Source organism: Electrona antarctica, assembly GCF_951216825.1.
Source record: "Electrona antarctica genome assembly, contig: scaffold_26, whole genome shotgun sequence".
NCBI classification, from domain to species: domain Eukaryota; kingdom Metazoa; phylum Chordata; class Actinopteri; order Myctophiformes; family Myctophidae; genus Electrona; species Electrona antarctica.
In genome coordinates, this window is record NW_027636995.1 from 1178905 (window position 1) to 1200472 (window position 21568).

The following is a 21568-nucleotide window of genomic DNA, read 5'->3' on the forward strand; positions in this document are numbered from 1 at the left end:
ACCACACTGTCCGCTAAGCAGCAGAGGTGTAAAACAAAAATTGGCACCAGGTCAGATGTAAAAAAACATAAAAACTACAGTGGACTAAAGTGGACGCTGGACAGAAATCCCTGCTATGTTTCGACTAGTGTGACATACGCACGCGTCCGGGGAGACCTCCTCTACAACACCACACTGTCCGCTAAGCAGCAGAGGTGTAAAACAAAAATTGGCACCAGGTCACAGGTCAAAAAACTTAAAAAAACTTCCCATTTCCAGACTACAGTGGACTAAAGTGGACACTGGACAAAAATCCCTGCTATGTTTCGACTAGTGTGACATATGCACGCGTCCGGGGAGACCTCCTCTACAACACCACACTGTCCGCTAAGCAGCAGAGGTGTAAAACAAAAATGTAACAACAGACATTGTAATTACTGGTGTTGGAACACTAATGTCTGCATGAATGGTAATGGTAGTACTTAACTACTGTGAAGTACTATGTAGATCGACCATTAACAGTCATAGTGAAACATTGATAGCTCTAAATTAGGGCTTTTAGGGTTTGACAAGTTGTTAACGGCATGCATGCACACTTGAGTACAGCCATTACTCAACCATCCCAACCCCCCAACCCAACCATCTTTCTTCTGGCTGTCCACCACTGGCTGGGCGGTGCCCAGGTAATGAGGTGACAACGATCAATCGTTGTCACCTCATTACCTGGGCACCTCATTACCTGGGCACCGTCACCTGTTCACCGTCCACCGTCACCCTCCGCTAAGCAGCAGAGGTGTAAAACAAAAATTGGCATGCCATACAGCAAGGTGAAAGGTCAAAAAGTGGACTAAAATACAATAGAATATAAAAGAATACAGACAAGGCTTTGAAAGTTACAAAAAAATACCTTTTAATTAATCATTGCTAATATAACAGTGTACACTTTCAATGGAAAGAAAAAGGCATACAGTTTGCTTACGGTGTTTCTCATTCACTGTTACACAGAAGAAGAAAAATTCCCTCTGCAAAAAAAGTTTCCAAATCCCTACAATATTTGTTTTTAAACGTAATTTGTCTTAAGGTGGACTGAGAATCTACTTTAATAGTTTAGTAGTAACTTTTGATCAATTTACTGTATGTGTGTGCATCTGTGTTAATACAGCAAACATTATTCAAACACATGCAAAACATGCAAAAACTACAAACGTCAATCAGTGCAAACGTCACTCAAAAATTCAAAATGATACTATAAGTGCAAACGTACCTATAAGTGCATACATTACTCAAATGTATAAAAAGGTAAGACGTTCAATGTACCAAGTGCAAACGTTACTCAAAAGTATAGGTACAACATGCAATGTACTTCAATGCAAACGTCACTCAAATGTATAATATGGTACAACATGCAATGTACCTATAAGTGCACACATCACTCAAATGTATAAAAAGGTACAACATGCAGTAAGTACCTATAGTGCAAAACATCACTGCAAACATAAAGTGCAAACATTGTACACACACACACACACACACACACACAAATTGATCAAAAGTTAGATGTACGTATATAAAGCAAACCCAGCTCAGTCCACATTTCAAACATTTCAAACGTTTGTTTTTAGATGATCACAGTAAGCACAAAGACTAAAAAGGTAAAATACAGCACAATAAAATACTATTGGATTAAATCACAACCCAAGGTCTTGGGGGGACGTGTCATTTGGGGTCCCTCGCATCCTCCATTGGCGGCGAAGTTCTCCTACAACATAGACAAAACAGAGCCTTTTAGTGCAGTGCAGTACTTAAACTATGTACTCAGAGCAATAATTGTTTTCCTGTCAGCTCATACAATACACAATCTCGCTTTTCAGGCTCTGTTTGATAAGTGTTGAGACTCACATCAAACAGAACAGCTTTGGAAAACAAACAAGTGTAGAGACCACAGCTACTGTTATCAGTTTGTGTTATGAAATGAGGGCAACTGTCATAACACTCATATCTAAATGTGATAGCCATACCTCTACCATGCATTGCAAAGTACTGTAAGGCTAAGTATTTTTGCAGTGGACAAAATACATTAACCATGTCTTGTTCATACTTATGGAGTGAATCCATTAGAACAACATCTAAGATTATGCTATCACCCTCCACTGTCTTTGTCGAAACATAGCAGGGATTTCTGTCCAGCGTCCACTTTAGTCCACTGTAGTCTGGAAATGGGAAGTTTTTTTATGTTTTTTGACCTGTGACCTGGTGCCAATTTTTGTTTTACACCTCTGCTGCTTAGCGGACAGTGTGGTGTTGTAGAGGAGGTCTCCCCGGACGCGTGCGTATGTCACACTAGTCGAAACATAGCAGGGATTTCTGTCCAGCGTCCACTTTAGTCCACTGTAGTCTGGAAATGGGAAGTTTTTTTATGTTTTTTGACCTGTGACCTGGTGCCAATTTTTGTTTTACACCTCTGCTGCTTAGCGGACAGTGTGGTGTTGTAGAGGAGGTCTCCCCGGACGCGTGCGTATGTCACACTAGTCGAAACATAGCAGGGATTTCTGTCCAGCGTCCACTTTAGTCCACTGTAGTCTGGAAATGGGAAGTTTTTTTATGTTTTTTGACCTGTGACCTGGTGCCAATTTTTGTTTTACACCTCTGCTGCTTAGCGGACAGTGTGGTGTTGTAGAGGAGGTCTCCCCGGACGCGTGCGTATGTCACACTAGTCGAAACATAGCAGGGATTTTGTCCAGCATCCACTTTATTAAGTCCATGCACTCCAGTGAATGGACTTGGGCACTCCAGTGCATGGACTTGGGCATTTATCCATTTAGATAACTTTTTTACGTTTTTTAATTACTTATTTTTACACAGAAACATAATGTGTGTCTTCACAATAACTGTAATGTAATAACAATACTAATAATGTAATGTAATAATTATTTAATTAACCACGCTTTTATTCTGAAAGCAACCGGATGTCTTAAATTTGCTAGCTCTCTGGCAGGAAGTTCTAGATTTGCCAAAAAGACGGAGCCGCCATAGTTCACATGACGCTCGTACTTCCCGGACAGACTTGACAGTCATGTTTCAGGGGGGGGGGGGGGGGGGGGGGGCTTAAAACTAGGCTCCAGACCTCCCAAAACAAACTGGTCAGGCTCCTACTTGGCCTCACCCCCCGAACCCACCTCACCCCTGCCCACTTTGACAGACTGGCATGGCTTAGGGTCGGCGACAGAGTACAGCATCTTGCGATGGGTCTGGTCCACAAGATAGATACTTAACTTCCTTAATGTTAACGAAGTCCACACCCACAACACCAGAGGGAGTGCAACGAACCATGTTCAACCCAGATTCGGCACAAACAAGGGACTAAATTCTTTTCGCTCCTATGCCACCAAAATGTGGAACGCCCTACCAACAGTCATTAAGACATGCGAATCCCTTGACTCCTTCAAAACCGCTCTCAAAGGGCACCTACGGATTAGCCTGGGTAAACCCCTCCCCCCTCGCCAGATTTTCAGGCAGAATGAAATGTTGTCCAGTAGGGGGAGTGGGTTTACCCAGGCTACCTACGGATGGCTGCAATTCGAAAATCTGAATCCCCCCCCCTTTCCCCTCACTGTATGTTTCTTTTCCCTTTTTACCTCCATTATGATGAATTCCTGTACTGTTCTTTGTCTATATAGAAGTGTCTATTTGTACGTCTCTAAATGTTTTGATGAATTGAACATGGTGGACCCTGTTGTAAACAAGTGTAATGCTTAATTGGGTTGTCCACTCACAGTTAACAGCCTTTGTATTGAGTTTGTGCTTGAAAGTCTTGGAGTAAGCTACATATTGTATGTAACTCTTGTTGGATGAAGTGTGTAAGAAAATGTTTGTACTGTGATGTGTAGTCAATATTGTTGTTTTTGTAACGTTTTAGAAGTGTCTGTTGGTCTACTCATTCCCATGTGCCATGTGAGATACAGAGTACAGCCACATTAATTGTGTTCATATCAAAGTGTGCATGTTTTCAGTCGTTTTCTTAGTTGTTACAGGTAGCAGTTTATTTGGCCAAAACCCATTTCTTTATGTTTTACTGTCTTACAATGTCAACCCAAAGTACAGTAAGCTTCACTCTCAACTGACTAAAAGTTTGAAACTTTGAATGAATGGTTTTGACATGCCTGACCTGTTGCATCACTTGAAAACAGGACAGACGCACCAACAGTGAGGCTTTGAAGACCACGTGGAAGTTGGAACAACCCAAGGCATCACATGTATGCTGTCTGATTTAGGTAAAGCCCTTGGAATGGAATAATAGATTGGTAATAATAGACCTGGTTCAATTGTTCAATTATATATATGTTAGGACTTTTAAGACCATTTTTAATGCATAAAAAACAAACATTGGTCAAATTGTCAGACTATTTAAGAAATATGCAAAGATTGTAAGCTCACAATGACTCACGTCATTGGCTAATAGCGGAGGCGCTACAAAAACCGTGCCCTTTACGATAAATGTATGAAATTCGGCAGTTAGAGCATATCATAAATAAGGAACTTTTTTGGCTATAGGGCCATCGCAGATTTGTCCCATGGTGACCATGGCATCCATTTTCCAAAATGGCCACCACCTGCTGTTATTTTACAAATTGAGCTTCTAGACCAGGGGTTCCCAACCTTTTCTATTGTCACGGACCGGCCTACAGTTCATAAAATGTTTGCGGACCGGCAAGGGGGAGGGGGGGCATCATACCAAAACCTAATGTTCTCACGGAAGACAGTTGAGAAAAGCCTTATTAGGCTACCCGCTGCAATATTATTATTATTATATCACAACATAATGTTATGTTATCATTGACCTAAATGGTCATCTCAGCCGTCTTCGCTTTCGGGGGTGAGCCGTCTTCACTTTCGGGGTGACTTGTCTCGGGATGAGAGTTGAGTGTTTGGCTGTTTGCGCAAAGAGTGTCTGAGCTCTTTTTTTTTTATAGTTGACTGAATATGTACCCTTTGAGCTCTTTTATATACTTTACTGAATAATGTAGTTTATTTAAATATAGAAACAAGCACAACAATGATGCGTGCGTTGGGAGTGCAGTCTTAATTAGCAACTTAATTTGCCAAAATTGAATTATTGTAATGGGTACCCGGTACCCAAAGTACAGACAACTCACCCCGCCATGTCAGAAAGTGAAGACAACTCACCGGGGTGAGTTGTCCAAATACTGTTGGGCGAGCTGTCCGTCTTTTCCCTTTACCAACTCGCCTTACTCGCCCCAGCGGAAAGTACAGACAACTCACCCCGCCATGTCAGAAAGTGAAGACAACCCACCGGGGTGAGTTGTCCACTGTCCAGTATTCATCAACAATGATAGTATGGTTTTAAAAAAAAAGGTTAGGCTTGTCCTTTTCAGAAATTACTTTGGACATGTGGTCCAAAGTAGTGTTTTGTTTCATTAGCGCAATCGTGACAAAATAGGCTACAGCTGCTGCTGCTGCCCGCAGAGCACACATGAACGGTCAAGATCGAAGCCGTTTATAAATCAGTCACTGACGAATCCATGGTATTCTCATACGAATAGACAGAGTCAACTTTTCACCACTGTTTGGAAAATCCTTGTGAAGGTCGGGAATTAGATTAGATTTGGCAGGCAAGATGTGTCGTCGTCGTCCCGTCCCCGGTCCCCCCCAACACAATAGCACTAGGTTTTCAAAGAGAAGAGTAAGATACAAACTTACAAAGGCAGCCTGAAAGGCTGCATTAGTGCATTTATTCCAATGGGTGATTGAGGGTCGCGCTCAGACGCTCTACGTGCAACGGTCAATCCACTGGTGTTTTGTTTGTAGTGTAACGGGAGGGAATGTGTTGATAAATAGCCTTTGTTTTGTTTGTTTTGTTTGTTTGTTTTATGGTCATGATTCACCTCCCACCTATCCGCCCCCTCATTGTGGAACTCACTCCCAGCCCACATCAGAGCTGCCCCCACCTTTGACATGTTCAAAAGCACACTCAAAACACACCTTTTCAGACTTGCTTTTCTCACATAATCCCCCTCCGCCCTTGTTGTCTGCCTACCTTGTTTCTAGTTTTTAACCTTTTAACTAGTTTACCTTTTCCAATAAAACAGTTTTTATTTTATTTTTTCTGTAAAGCGACTTTGGGTACCTTGAAAAGCGCTATATAAATCGTATGTATTATTATTATTATTATTATTATTATGAAATATAAATTTGTAATGTCATATTAATGTTGGGTGTTTCCAGCAGGCTAAGATGGCTTCCAAAAAGAGGAAACTACAGCAGGGAGAGCGAGAGGCAGCTGAGAGTGACACATTGCAGAATGGAATTCAGACCACCGGCCCGCAATCAGGTGATTATGATGTTTTTTTCATCTAAATGTGCGGTCTCTTACTGCTTTTTCTTTTAGTTTGTGTTACCTTGTAGGTGGTTGTACTGTTAAGTAACTTTAACCATACAAACCAATATTGTGTTTGAAAATAATATTGTGATATGATATTGTATTTTATCGCCCACCCCTACACACATACACCCACCTAGTGGCCCAAATGCTTGCGCAATATGGAGTTTTATACAATCTGTACATGGTGTAAGTAAAGGAAGCATTCCTTTTAGGGTTTATGATCCGATCGGGAGCGGATGATATCTTACGTCATGTTGTAGTCACTGGTTTGTAGTCAACAGGCCGGAAGCCTCAAACCGGAATAAGAACTACCCAAAATATTTCCCTGTGATCATAATTTTAGGGCCTACCAAATAAGATCCTTGATGCGTCATAGTTTCGCTGATTTTTGAGAACTTAAGGTGGCCTTACACTAGCCGTTAATCGGGCATTTTTGACACTCGGGGGGTGCCCGACCGCTCAAAGCGCGATCGGGATCGGCCCGATCATCATCAAGAATGTTTGATATTTGCTCTGCCCCGCTCCGATTATCCTGTAGTGAGTGTTGCTATCAGATTTCAGATTGAAAAAAATCGGCTAGTGTAAAGCCACCTTTACTTACTTACTCCTCTTGTACTTCAGGGCGCGTAGAGCATAGAGTATATAAAGGATAGAGACCGAACTGGAGCACTAGCCCCGCCCCCAAGCTATTCATTTCGATGAAGTTGCTCAGTGGCGTTTTGAAGCACCCGGAAGACTACCGGAAGTACCTCCTCCGGACCTCAAATTTGAGGTCCGGGGTGACGTAGGGAGTGATGGTCCTACGTGTTAAAGCACGGGTCCGCCTGCAGTCCTTCCTCTTACCACTAGGGCCCAGTGCTTCAACGTTGGAGCGCCTCACTGGCCCCTTGGCGTAGAGCCAACCATAGCAAGCAGGTCTCTCCATGTGGGTCTGTTGTGGGCAAGGTGTTGAGCTTGTGCCAAAGTCACGTTACATGCTCTAAGGTCATGGGCTATTACATCCAGCCAGCGGGTGTGGGGGGGGGGGGCATCTAGGTCGTCTCCAGCCGGCCAGGATGGTGCGTGTTGGATGATCCTCTGGCAGGTGGATGACGTGGCCATACCAGCACACTCGCCGCATTGCTGCGAGACGGGATGCTGGGAGCTGTTGGGTTTGCCCTCTTAAAGCCTGGTTTGTAACGTGCTGGCTCCACGCCATGCCTTCGATCCTCCTGAGGGCTCTGGAGTCAAAGCCGTCAAGTCTGGCCGCAAGAGTGTTATTCAGCGGCCATGTTTCCCAGCCGTACAGGAGCACAGAGATGACAGAAGCATTGTAGAGCTTTGTCTCCCTGGATATGTGCCGGTGTCGCCACAACGGCCTCCGTACAGGTCTAGTAAATATAAATGTGAGTGTACTTTCCAGAGACTATTTAGCGCCTGTATACCTTTATACCTTTATTATCCCACAGCCCACGGCAAATTCTATTTCATTGGTTAGGCCCGAAAAAGAAGGGACTCCCGCACACTTAAAATGCAGTGAAATAGTTTATTAGGGAACCAGCAACGTTTTGGCCTATACAGCCTTCACCAGGCTCTCTTTATGAGCAGGAATTCAGAGAGACCATCTTTTGTATAGGCTGTCTAACCTAAGGTGGTCCTATCAGGTCATACCAACCAAAGTGTGACATCACTCATTTATGGTGATTGGTGACAGGTGTTCTCATATGAATAAACGAGAATAAGCTCAATACACCAGTGGAACGATTTATATCACCAGTAAGACCCCATGAGGGCGAGAAGCTATACTGGCCATATATGGAGCGTGTCTTGAGTGTACAGGGTGCGATGAGGTCAGATCAACATATGGAATGTCAGAACAGGTCAGCTCCATATATGGAGATCTAAGGGTGGCAGCGCGGGCAGTGTCTTGAATGTACAGGGTTTGATGAGGGCCCAGGTAGGGCTGGGCCTTCATTATTGGGGCTGTTGAGCACTCTAGTTTTTGCCGGCTGCCAGGCACGGCTGCACAAATAACTTAAATGGACAGGTATCAGTCAAAAGGGAGACGTCGAAGAGGAAGGATGGATGGAGAAGGATCAACATATGGAACAGGTTCTGACATATATCCATATACTAATATTGATGACACCAGGGATCTCCATATATGGGCTTAATTGCGACACAATATATGGGGGCTTTCCCCATGTATGGGGATGATGATGTCATAGTGATGTCACGAGACCTGGGCACAATATATGGGGCTTTCCCCAGGGATTTAAATATCATCCCTGATGATGTCATAGTGATGTCACGAGAAATAAGTAAGCCTTAATTGCCGAGCCATGAGGCCCATAGGGGCAGGAGCCTATCTCCTGTTTCTGTAGCGTGAGACGGCTTTGTTGTACAAGTACACCCCCTGGACATGACGCTAGTATGTCACAGGGACTTACCCCCAATCCAACCCTTGATGCTGAGTGTCAAGCAGGGAGGCACTGGGTCCCAGAGTCTTTGGTATGACTCGGCCAGGGATCGAACCTCGACCTCCCAGTCCCAGGCCGGGCACTCTAACCACAAGGCCACTGAGCTGGTGATGTCACGAGTGACGATTGTCAGTGACCTATTGAGTGACGTGACGTGACGTGACATGACATGACATGACGTGAGTGACGTGACAAAAACGCAAGGTTTCATAATTAACTACTGCGACCTTCCGTCGCAAATAACATTCAGCATATTAGTAATCATGACTGCACATTCGGCAGGATTGTATGTAGTAGGGTATACAAAAATCATGATATAATTGGGCAAGGCCCCAAAATTATGATCGCGGGGTATTATTTTAGGTAGTTCTTATTCCTGTTGTGGTGTGTAGAAGCACTGCAAGCACAAAGTCACATCGACAAATCGAATAATAATAATAATACATTTTGACTTATTTTACAGTTAAAAATCAAATAACGGCTGCAGGCAAGATATCCTGTGATCTGTGATCTTCATGAATATCATATTTATCTTTCCATCCAGGGATGAACAGCGACCCATCAGAACTGAGAATAGTTCTGTTCGAGGGAAGACTTAAAGGTCAAGAAGAAGGTTGTGGAAGAAACGGTTCAGTAGGAAACGTCATCCTGGACGAACTTGTTTTTGACCAACGCGATACAACAGTCAAGAGTGTCGTGAAACAAAAGGAAGTGTCTGGGAGACAGATAACTGTGGTCGACACTCCAGGATGGTATTTCGATTGTCCCCTAGATCTGACCCCAAAACTGACTCAGTTAGAAATACAACAGAGTGTCTATCTGTGTCCTCCGGGACCCAATGCCTTTGTCCTAGTGGTGCCATTGAACGTCAGATATGGCTTCTATTTAGATCCTGCTGGTTCTGCTGCTGATGTTGTTATAGCAAAACTGTGTCTGGAGCCATTGAACATTTCTACACATGTAGAAATAAGGATGTCAGTAGAGGAGCATGTGACATCTCTTCTCGGGGATCAAGTGTGGAGAAACACTATTGTGGTGTTCACTGTACCTAAGGTTATATCTGTGCCTGAGGACATATGGCATTATAGCGTTGATCTGGATCTCACTGGAGCTGTGAAAGATTTCATTAAATCTGACCCTAACTTAAGATATCTCACTGAGAAATGTGAAGGCCGCTTCCATTTTTTTGAAATGGTAGAAGACCACAGTTATCTCCCCAAACTACTTCCCGCAAACAGAAGGCGGGTCACTGAGCTGCTGGAGAAGATGGATCAGATGGTGACTAGCAATGGTTGTCACTGCGAGATCGAAAAACCACTCGAGGAGCTGAAGGAGATGAAGAGAACTATCGAAAGAAGAGCAGAACAAAGGATGGCAGACTCTCAGAAACAAACTTTTGTTTTCAGACTTCCAACAGATCATGGTATGTTTTCTTAAAAGGGAAACATAAATCCCGTTGTTCTGATGTGAGATCATATTGACAAAAATACCTTTTCAAAAAAATCCTGTGCTTGTTCTATTCACTGCTGTAAAATTTGGAAAGTTGTGAAAATATGTTAGCCCAGGGTGACCCGATGGCCATAGGTTGGGTGTAGGCTACACCACAGGGGTACAAAATGCCCTGATCCATTACCGGACGGCTGAGCCATTTGCTACTTGTCATTCCCCTGTACTCTGCACATTTCCTGTCTCTCTCCACTTCATGATCAGCTGAGACTAAGGGCCCTATTCAGCGTGTCTTAACCCATTTTGGGCGGGAACCCCTTTTGGTGTTTTAATCGGGTGCAGTACTTAGTTTAGACAGTTTTTGGTTTAGACTAGTCATTGGTTAGACCAGTCATTAGTCCTACAACTACAACCTATCTCAAACCCTCACCCTAAACCTAACCTCCCACGGGGCAGCACACCTAAACCTAACCTTAACCCATGTCTAACCAATGACTAGTCTAAACTAAGTATGCACCCCGTTTTAAACATGTTATAATTTAGCTATTGAAAAATAGCAGATCTACAAGCTCATAGCGCGCCACCGAGTGGCGCACTACGAGCTTGTAGGTCTGCTATTTTTGAAAAATCGTCATAATATTTATTTCAGAAAACTGGAGGATTTAGAAGATTCTTTTTAAATTTCGAGGTCAGGCCAAAATGGATTAAGTACCAGATCTTATGACTTATAACAGCGATACGATACGTATCACGATACATCGTCGATACGATACATGGACTGTATTGTATCATTATGGCGATACGATACGATTCAATGATTTCAAATCGGTAACTATTTAGCAAAGAAATGCAATCTGTGTGAAACGTGGATAGTGCAGGCAAATTCATATATACATTATATTTGAACACATAGACAAACCCGTACTAGAAAATACACATTTATCGACAAACCAAGTGTGGCGATATTGAATGGAAAAGTAATTCAACTCCTTTTTGTTTTTCTTATCGCTACGCTCAAGTACTTAGTATTGATATAATCGATTATTTGCATCGGAAAACAATTTGATATCGATTATTTGCATTGCAAAACGATACAATGTCAATGTTCTTTTTTTTTAACCTTTATCTAACCAGTAAAAAACACATTGAGGCTAAAGTCTCTTTTACAAGTGTGAACTGGCCAAGAGAAGAGGCGAAATTAGTAACACAGCTCTGCCAGTAACAATAAATACAAGACAATAGCAGGACAGACATGTAACATTCATAAACACAGTACCCACTAACGAAGAAGCTGTTGCTGTTTACATTTCGATATAATTCTTGAAATTAAAATAATTTTTTTATGCAGTTACTATATCGTTACACCACTAGTTGGGATGAAGAACCATCTAAACCCATAATTTATCTGCCCTGACCCCTATCCATGATTTATAGATTACAGATAATTACTATGGACTTATATGGTTCTTCGATTCAAAACAAAGATGACATTGATATAATCTTTTCACATCTTTTGCAGAGAAATAGACAGAACGCAAGGGTTATATTTTTGCCACACTATAATATGATCTTGCATTAGAAAAGAAAATGTAATTTAATTTTGATTTCATGTGATTATTAGTTCAAGCACATAGTATACAGTATGCACATAACAATGTTTTGTCTGACAGGACTGAATGACGTCAGGATTCTGTTGTTGGGAAGGTGTGGGTCTCGAAAAGCAGGAAACAACCTTGTCGTCAAAGATAAATATGATGAATATGATGAATATCCGGATGAATTTGGAGAAAGCGACAGCATTGTCGAAGATGAACCTTGTTGGGATGAACCTTGTCCGGAGGGATTTGGAGAAAGCGACAGCGTTGTCGAAGCTGTGAGGTCAGTGCAGTGTGATGTGAGACGGGGTAGAGTAGCAGGGAGACATGTGACAGTGGTGGACTCACCAGGCTGGTGGTACAACAGTCCAGTACAGGACACCTCAGAGATGGACAAACTGGAGATCCAGGACAGCGTGTCACTCTGTTTTCCTGGGCCACATGCTGTTCTCCTGACGGTTCCTCTTCTCGAAGCATTCACCAAAGCGCAGAGAGTAGCAGTAGAGGAACACATGGCACTTCTGTCACAGAGAGTGTGGAGTCACACCATAGTAGTGTTCACCGTTCCCTACTTTCTGAGAGGCGCAAGCATTGAGCAGCACATTGAGGCTGAAGGGGAAGACCTCCGCTGGCTAGTTGACAAGTGCGGGAACAGGTATCATGTCTTATTCGACGATACGATCACAGACCTGCTGACGAAGATAGAAGAGATGGTGGCAGGAAACGGAGGTGGACACTATGAAGATGATGATGATGTCTGTGATAAGATATCAGAGAGGAAGAAGAACATACAGGAACGGGTCAGTGCATTGGGGACCAGCTCACAGAGACGGAGAGCGCTTGAAGGTGATTATAAATTCTGTGTCTGTTATTAATATGGTTGGTGAACCCCCCCCTTGTACTCGTGGCATCAAGGAGAAGGCCCAATATTTTTTTTAATTTCGATAGTCAGAAAAAAATGCCCATTAGACAGATGGTCCATTTGTTCCACAAACGAGCGCTCATCATGGTGCTTTCCACCTGCTGTGCCCAAGCAGACTTGCTCTGCACAGCAGATGCACTGAAAGTACGTGTATCATCATATTATGATTAGAATCATAAGCCTGATAAACAATAGAACTTTTTGTTATTATTAGGTCACTACCATGATCATTCATTAATCATAATCGTCATCCGAGGCTAGTGCCTAATTCACAACTAAGTCACAACATGCATGGTGACATCATGCTTCAGCTGGTTTAATTGTGGTCGAATTCTACTACTGGGCTGTAGTCAATTCAATCAGAATGGTTTGCAATAATTCATATATTTCAATCTAGTCACATTGTCAGTGTTAAATGAACTAAATGTAGAGTGTGTGTGTCTGTCAGGAAAACGGAGTCGTGTGAGGGTGCTGTTGGCTGGTGGACAACAGTATCAGAGGACCAGAGCTATGAATCTCATCATGCGGAAGAATGGGTTTACAGAATCTCCATACAAGGTGTGTGTGTGTGTGTGTGTGTGTGTGTGTGTGTGTGTGTGTGTGTGTGTGTGTGTGTGTGTGTGTGTGTGTGTGTGTGTGTGTGTGTGTGTGTGTGTGTGTGTGTGTGTGTGTGTGTGTGTGTGTGTGTGTGTGTGTGTGTGTGTGTGTGTGTGTGTAATGAGGACATAATACAATGATTATGATTATACTGACATGCAGTAAATCTCACATTCCAGGAGTTTAAAGCCCAGACTAAACTGACAGAATGTGTCAGAGTTGCTGAAAGAGTTGCTGAAAGAAATGTGAGTGTGGTGAACTGTCCAGACTGGTCGACTACACCTCCATCTCAGGAGACCAAAGACGTCCTTCTACGCGGTGTGACTGGACCCCACACTGTCCTGCTGACTGTTTCCGTCAGGTCCAGTTTCTCTGAAGCTGACCGGAGATCAGTGGAGGAACACATGGAGCTGCTGGGGGACAGAGTCTGGAGACACGCTCTGGTTCTGTTCATGGAGGGATGGTGGCTGGGAAGCAGACGTGTTGAGGAGTACTTCGAGTCTGAAGGAGAACCTCTGGGGTGGCTCCTGAAGAAATGTGGCTACAGGTACCATGTTCTACATGGTCTCAAGTGGGACATGTCACAAGTAGCAGAGCTGATGGAGAAAATAGAAGACATGGTGACGAACAGAGGACACACTGGACCACCAGACTCAAGAGACACTGGACGCTTACAGGTGAGACATTATTCATTTGTTAATTAATTAATCCATTCATTCATTCATTCATTCATTAATTAATTCATTCATTCATTCATTCAGCTAGTACAGTCAAAGGTTATGCCTAAAGGATTGAACACACAAACAGCTTAACGTCAGGAATGTTACATGACTCACCCACCCAGGTGATGGCAATAATACTAATCACCGTACATGAAAACACAAGACAGTTGTATACAGTTGTAATACAGATGTAAGTAATGTTGACGTATCCTAAATAGTAAATACATGTCAACACCTAATCAAGCTTCATAGTGATGCTGGACATTAAGAATTGACAGTCTTTGGGACAAAACTGTAGTTAAACACACACACACACACACGCCCTTTTTAGTTATTTACTTTTAGACTTGTAATATGTGTGTGTGTGTGTGTGTGTGTGTGTGTGTGTGTGTGTGTGTGTGTGTGTGTGTGTGTGTGTGTGTGCGTGCGTGTGCGTGCGTGCAGGCCCTGCAGACCGAATGCTACACACTGTCTCATAACCCACGTGGGACATGTTTGATCATTAACAACGAGAACTTCAACGCACAGGAAAAACGCACAGGAACTCAGAAAGATCAGGGTATGTATCCCTGCGTTGGCAATCTGATCTCATTGGTGTTATATTCAAAGTCATTACACATGATATAATCTCTCTCTCTCTCTGTGTGCGTTGCTCTCCTTCCCTCTCTGTCCTTATTATTATTAATGAAGTAATCTATTTATTCATTCATTCACTTAAACTTGAAGAAAAATATTTCAGGGATGGAAAATGACAAAAGACAAAACATTACAAGAAAAGAAAAAAAGCTGCACTCAGATTTTACAGATTCATATTATTTGAATTCATTGACCATGGGCTGGAGGAAAAGATCCCACTTTTTTGTGAAACTTCCCTCTCTGTCTTTATCGTGTCATACAGAGGCTCTGGAAGGGGTCTTTAAGGGCTTGGGCTTTAAGGTGAAGGTACGCCAAGACCTGACAGCAGATGGCATCCGTAAGGTGCTGGGACTCCTGGGAACACGAGACTTCACCAACGCAGATGCTTTGGTACGTGGTGTTCAACATCTCTTTTTTTTTGAGGGGCGCCCCTCCTATGCCAGGCTTTGTGTGTTTGTGTGAATAATAGCGATGATTTGATTGGCTGAGCACGGAATTGAGATGATTTGATTGGCTGAGCAAAGTACGTATTGAGGATTAAAAAGTGAGGGCAGAAAAGTGAAGATGCCAATTGTGAGCGCCCCTCACTTCACATGACTGTCTGAATACTTCATTAGACAGAAATATAAACGGTACAAGGTACAGTCATGCATTTGGGCTTAAAGAAACACACAGTAATGAACCATTCTGCCCCTGACATTAGGTGGTGTGCGTGCTGACTCATGGGACGCAGGGATGCGTGTTGGGTACAGACGGTGGCCAAGTGCTACTCCGTGAACTGAAGCAGCCCTTCAGAAGTGAGAGTGCTCCCACCTTGGCAGGGAAGCCCAAGCTGTTCTTCATCCAGGCATGCCAGGGGGACTATGAAGAGGAGGCGTTGCCTCTCTGTCAGGAAGATGGTCCGTCCTGCGTACCGCGCAAGTCAGTTGCGCAGTACGCAGACTTCCTGATGGGCATGGCGGTCATAGAGGAATTCAAAGCATATCGGCGCATGTACACAGGTTCCTACTACATCCAGGAGCTGTGCAGACAGCTTGAAAAGGCAGCAGACAGGTGAGAGGGTGCTTTCAACAACTGTCACCACTGACACGTGGCTTGACTTCAGAAGCCTTTATGTCACTAGAAATAATGAATGCCTATCTATTTTTAGTAGAATTGTATTTATAGATGGCAATTGACATAGAAAAGAAAATGTTTTGTTATGTTGAGGGGCGCTCCAATTCATGGCTTTCCGAAATGACGTCATGAGGCAGTCATGAGCTCTATGGACTTTTGATGTTTGTTTAGACTAGAGCCTGGCTGATATAAATACATCTTGTAATACATTTATTTCATTTTTCATGGACATGAGAACATGTCCAAAAATCTTGTTATTTTTTCTTCTTATTAGTACAAAATGTGACCCAGAACCTATACTGTAGGTACTGTATATCTATGGTGGTGGTGCTTACTACGAGAGTGAGGTCTAGCCAACACCAACTTGCCTGCATCAGGGCCTTGAACTCTGCAGTGTTGTTAGCTAAGTTGTCACGCCACAGTGCATCTACAGAGGTGGCGCACTTCTTGCCTTTCCTGGCTTTGCCCTGGGTTGGCACAAACTAAATGGTCTTGAAAGTGAAGTTAACTGAGATATGTAACGTAAATCCTACGGTTCTACAGTGAGGAGGACATGACGATCAGACATGACACTTTCTTTGCCAGTGTGAGATTCTATACGTACAGTAGGCTGGACTTTATTTTTCCAGCAATGAGAGCGAGTTCTCAGATTGTACAGATTGTACAACCCGGAATTCAGTAGTAATTTCCCCCCAGTGTAATGTTCTACTCTACTGTGTTCCTGACAGCGGAGAAGACATCCACAGCGCCCTGACAGCAGTGAACCGAGAGGTCGGCAAAGAAGAGTATAACGTCGTCGACCCCCATGACGGAGTGCAGTACAGCGTCAAACAGATGCCAGAATGCCGACACTCCCTCACCAAGAAACTTGTCCTCAACTTCATAGACGGGACGGGACAGGGCAGGTGACTGAGGTTCTCAGCAGAGATCGCATAGACTGGAGGATGTTAAAGACGAACAAACGATTCAGAAAAGAGAGTTGTGTGAGAGAAAATGTTTGTGTACCAGAGGCTGGGATATATCACACACACATTGAGAAAGTAGCTAAAGATGTAAATATCAAATCTCTTTTATATTTTATCTTAACTTATTTTTTTATATTTTATCTTAACTTCTTTTTTTTTAATGTTAATTCAAGCTATAACTGCCTCTGATCTTTACTATCACTGTTCATATATCATACAAATTCCAACAGCTGTGGTCATAGGTTTTCTCCAGCAAATATGTAATTTTAAATGTCTTGTCCTTGGGGGCCCTCTGGTGGCCAAATGCCTCTCTCACGTTTGAACAAAATGGGATGCCATGTGAGAGTGGCAACTTCTGGCATCACTTCTGATGATGCTGCAGAACTTTTTGTTTTTTGAAAGGACTTGATGTGAGCTTTTGCCTCGCAAGAGGTAGCTGAACGCTTCCACGGTTGCCAGTAAAGGACAGAGGAATATGCAATAGGGGCGGATGAAGTCTGGCTGCGCCAGGCTAGAGGAATGCAGCTGTGGCTTGTGGATTCATGTGAAGAGACACCAGAACAGAACTGTCAGGCCATTCTCTTTTCTGGGAAAAACAAAGACTGCAAAAAACACATCAGTAAGAAGCTGACATTACAGCAAATGTAATGGCACATAGTTGCTCCTGTTAGTCCAGAGGCTTAGTGCACTTTTTTAGGAGAATAGTGCACTTGCGGATAAAAGCGCCAAATTTTGTATGAGGCTTCTTTACAAAATGCTAAAGGATTTTAGCCTAGGAGCCCTTGTCAAATATCTATTTTAAATATCAAATTGCAAGACTATCAATATCAATGAAATATGTGAAATATGTGAAAATCCGCCTAGTATTTTTCAGACTATATACATCATAAAATGATCAGATTACTTCCAAATGTGATAAAGTTGACTTATTTTTACATTATTAAAGTCACAGAACATGAAATATCATCAATAACACCTTTATTGCAATGAAGAATACAAATTAATATGCATCATAGTGCGAAACATGTTATAGAGCTGTGCGCATTCTGCCTAGCTGTCACAGTTGCATTTGCAAAGTGGGGAACAGTCCAAATTTGCATTGCTGCATTTGCAGGTATACATCACCTTTACAGGTGCATCTGATCAGCTCTCTGCAAGCTCTGGAAACCTTTGGAATGGTCAGTCAAACTAGCACCCATGACCCTTCTTCCTTGGCCCACCCATAGTTTTGTGGAGAAGGAATCATTTGATGGCTTTGTGTGCTGGTGGCCCAGATGCCTGCTTGGTAGACTGCCCGTTTCACATGTGAGTGCACCCTGGGTGGGAGGTAATTTCTCTATCGTTCGATTTTGTTCACAGAAGAGTTATTTTCTTTTTTCGTTGATGGAGCTCAAAGGACTGGATTTGTCGTACAAAATTACTGTCAGTCTTTCAAGCTCCCGGAAGTGCTGGCAGTCAACATCTAGTTGCTGGAAGGGATGCTTTGCCAGATTGACGAATGTTTCTGTCGCAGCATCATAGGCTTGCCAGGTCCGCCAAGCTTACCCTTTCCATTAATAGCCAGGGAGCGGGAATAGAGATTAACCTGTGATGTCATGACATACTTTTTATTTGTGTTTTTTTCTATTCACTTGGTCATTAAGGAACACAGAATGAGAGGTCTGCTCTGACCAAATGAATAGAAAAAAAACTAAAAAGTATGTTATGACATTACAGGTCCTCTCAAATTTTGGGTGACTGGCTCCCTGGCTATTAAGGCATATGTTGTGTCACAACCGGAATATGCGTGAAACATAGGCAGGGCTCGAGATTTGTGTTCCCCTAGGCTATTGCAGTCTACCAAGCGGGCATTTGGGCCACCAGCACACAAAGCCACCAAGTGATTCCTTCTCCCCAGAACTATGGGTGGGTTAAGGAATTAGGGTCATGGGTGCCAGTATGGCTGACCATTCCAGAGGTTTCCAGAGCTTGCAGAGAGCTGATCAGATGCACCTGTAAAGGTGTAGTGTAGTACCTGAAAATGCAGTAATGCAAATTTGGACTGTTCCCCACTTTGCAAATGCAATTGTGACAGCTAGGCAGAAAGCACAGCTCTATAACATGTTTCACACTATGATGCATATCCTTGTACTATAATGGAAAGGGGGAGCAAACCAATATGTTTATCCGTCCGGCTTCTCCTACGAAACCTGGCAATTCTGCTCAGCAAGCCATCCTGGGAAGCAGTATAGGGCAAGGCCTCTCGGAGGACATGAACACCCTTTCTTCATACCTGAAGGACTGCCGCCTCAAGCTCAGTGTTGAGAAGACTGTAGCAACAATGTTCCACCTCTACAAAAGGGAAGCAACTCGCCAAATCAACATCATGGTCGACGGTGCCCGGCTACAGTCCCAGTCCTCACCGACATACCTTGGAGTGAAGCTCGACAGAACACTGTCCTTTAAACAACACCTGGACAGTGTTAAGGGAAAGACCACCGCCCGTGCCGCACTGATACGGCATCTAGCTGGCACCACGTGGGGAGTCACCACAAAGACATTGCGCATCTCCACCGAGGCCCTAGCCGCTCCCCGGCCTCTGAATACTGTGCCTCAGCCTGGAGCCGTAGCCCCCATGTCCAAAAGCTGGACATGGTCTCTGGATGCCTACGAGCCACGCCAACCAACCAACTGCCAGTCCTTGCTGGAATCGCCCCAGCAGAGGTCAGGCGAGAAGCAGCCACACTGGCCCTCACTCGGAAGGCACAGTTGAGCAAATCTCACCTCCTCCAACAGGGTCGTCACGGAGACACCACAGCATACACGTCTCAAGTCCCGGCGGCCCTTTGCCACACAGGCCCAGGAACTCCTCGGCACAACACCAGCCGACACCTTCAAGGCTTCCTGGGTGAAGGCAAGATGGAGGGACCAGTGGAAGGCAGCATATCCTTCCAGGCTTCACTACTACATCGAGGATCTCACAGATGTTCGTGGCCAGCACCTCCCCCGCAGGGAGTGGACAACCCTCAACCGCCTGAGGACGGGTGTGGGACGCTTTGGTGCATACGGTACAGTACAGTACAGTACAGTACAGTGCGGTACAGTCTGGTACAGTACAGTGCAGTATGGTACAGTACAGTGCAGTATTGTACAGTACGGTACAGTATGGTACAGTACAGTTCAGTATCGCACCCAAAATGTAGTCTGACTGAAGTGGGCACCCTGCACAAGTGGCCACCCGGACAACTGGCCACCTTGGTGTGGCGCGAGACCGTCCGATGGCCGGTCGAGTTCTAGTTCATTTATGTATTCTTCATTGCAATAAAGGTGTAATTGATGATATTTCATGTTCTGTGACTTTAATAATGTCAAAATAAGTCAACTTTATCACATTTGGAAATAATCTGATCATTTTATGATGTATATAGTCTGAAACATACTAGGCGGATTTTCACATATTTCACATATTTCATTGATAATAATAGTCTTGCAATTTGATATTTAAAATAGATATTTGACAAGGGCTCCTAGGCTAAAATTCAATAACTGACCCTAACGAACCATCATGCAAAAAATTACGCTTTTATCCGCAATTGCACTATCCTTTCACTAAGCCGCCGGACTATGTGAGCTGCACAGCGTTACAAGGTGACGACACACACCTGTGTAAAATGTAAAATGGATAGATATGATGACATCGACCACTGTTGAAGCTCAGGATGAAGTCCTGGTTGAAGTAAAATATTGTAAAGACAGGAGTTCCCTTCTTTTCAGCCCTGATGAAGACAGTCAAATCATGTTGGTTTAATAAAGTATCTTCTCCCATTTTGTGCCCGGATCTCCTTTGTTTTTAATCACTTCTTTGTTTGAACTTCTCACTCGTCCCCTAGCTGTTGTTAACTTGTTCTATTAGTTTGGTTTTCGTAAAGCTGTATTTTTGTGCAGCTCTGATCCTCAACCCGTCCTGGACCGGTTGAGGCTTCCTCATTTCTTGTTGTGTGCAAATACATTATAAGGATAACCAAATAAAAATACACGTGCTTTAATTAATGCACAATGTCTTTTGTCCATCAATCAACTCTGAGGCTTAATCAGGATTTTGGCCAGGACTAGACTGAGCTGTGGACATTGCTGTATTTTATTTTTAATTTTTTTGTCCTGTGTTTTCATGTCAAATGTGTATATGGGTTGCATAACAAGGCTGCTGGGTCGCAAAACAAATTTCAGTGCAAACTGACAAAGTACTATATCATATCACCTTGCTCCATTTAATGTCACTGTGTCATAAATAGTTATCTCCCCTGCAAAGCATTGTGATTGTTATAAACATACCAGTAACACATCGCGCTGCGACGCGTTGTGAGCTTGTAGATCGGCTATTTTCAGCAAGTGTAAAATCAACCATTGCGGCGGCATCAATGCCTGCCAAAATACATTTTAGCTGTAGATTTAGTCGACTAAAATCTCATGACATTTAGTCGACCAAAACTAGACTTAACACTAAAACATTCCGGGTGACTAAAATGTGACTCAAACTAAATGAAAACTATTCAAAAGACTATGACTAAAACTAAAATCACATTTTGCTGCCAAAAACAACACTGCTGTACACAGTGTACAGGCCCAAGTATGATATATTAATATTGTTAATATTGCTCAGATCCATTGCTCAGATCCACAGACCTTGAACTCTTAGATGTCCCAACAACCAAGCTGAGGCTCAGAGGTGACCGTGCCTTTTCAGTTGCAGCC

At 43.3% G+C, this 21568-nt stretch overlaps 1 protein-coding gene across 1 annotated transcript in view; it reads left to right on the forward strand.

The window, feature by feature from the left end:
* The window catches only part of LOC306919551 (uncharacterized protein), a 37273-nt gene extending 19655 nt beyond the window's left edge, over positions 1-17618 (forward strand). The window contains exons 6-15 of the mRNA XM_079532316.1: positions 6223-6328; positions 9383-9590; positions 10080-10261; positions 11955-12725; positions 13250-13359; positions 13578-14075; positions 14565-14679; positions 15019-15146; positions 15460-15809; positions 16601-17618. Coding sequence (XP_079388442.1) covers positions 6223-6328; positions 9383-9590; positions 10080-10261; positions 11955-12725; positions 13250-13359; positions 13578-14075; positions 14565-14679; positions 15019-15146; positions 15460-15809; positions 16601-16781 — 2649 coding nt within the window. The 3' untranslated portion in view covers positions 16782-17618. The remainder of the gene's footprint in view (positions 1-6222; positions 6329-9382; positions 9591-10079; positions 10262-11954; positions 12726-13249; positions 13360-13577; positions 14076-14564; positions 14680-15018; positions 15147-15459; positions 15810-16600) is intronic.
* Positions 17619-21568: the final 3950 nt, after the last annotated feature.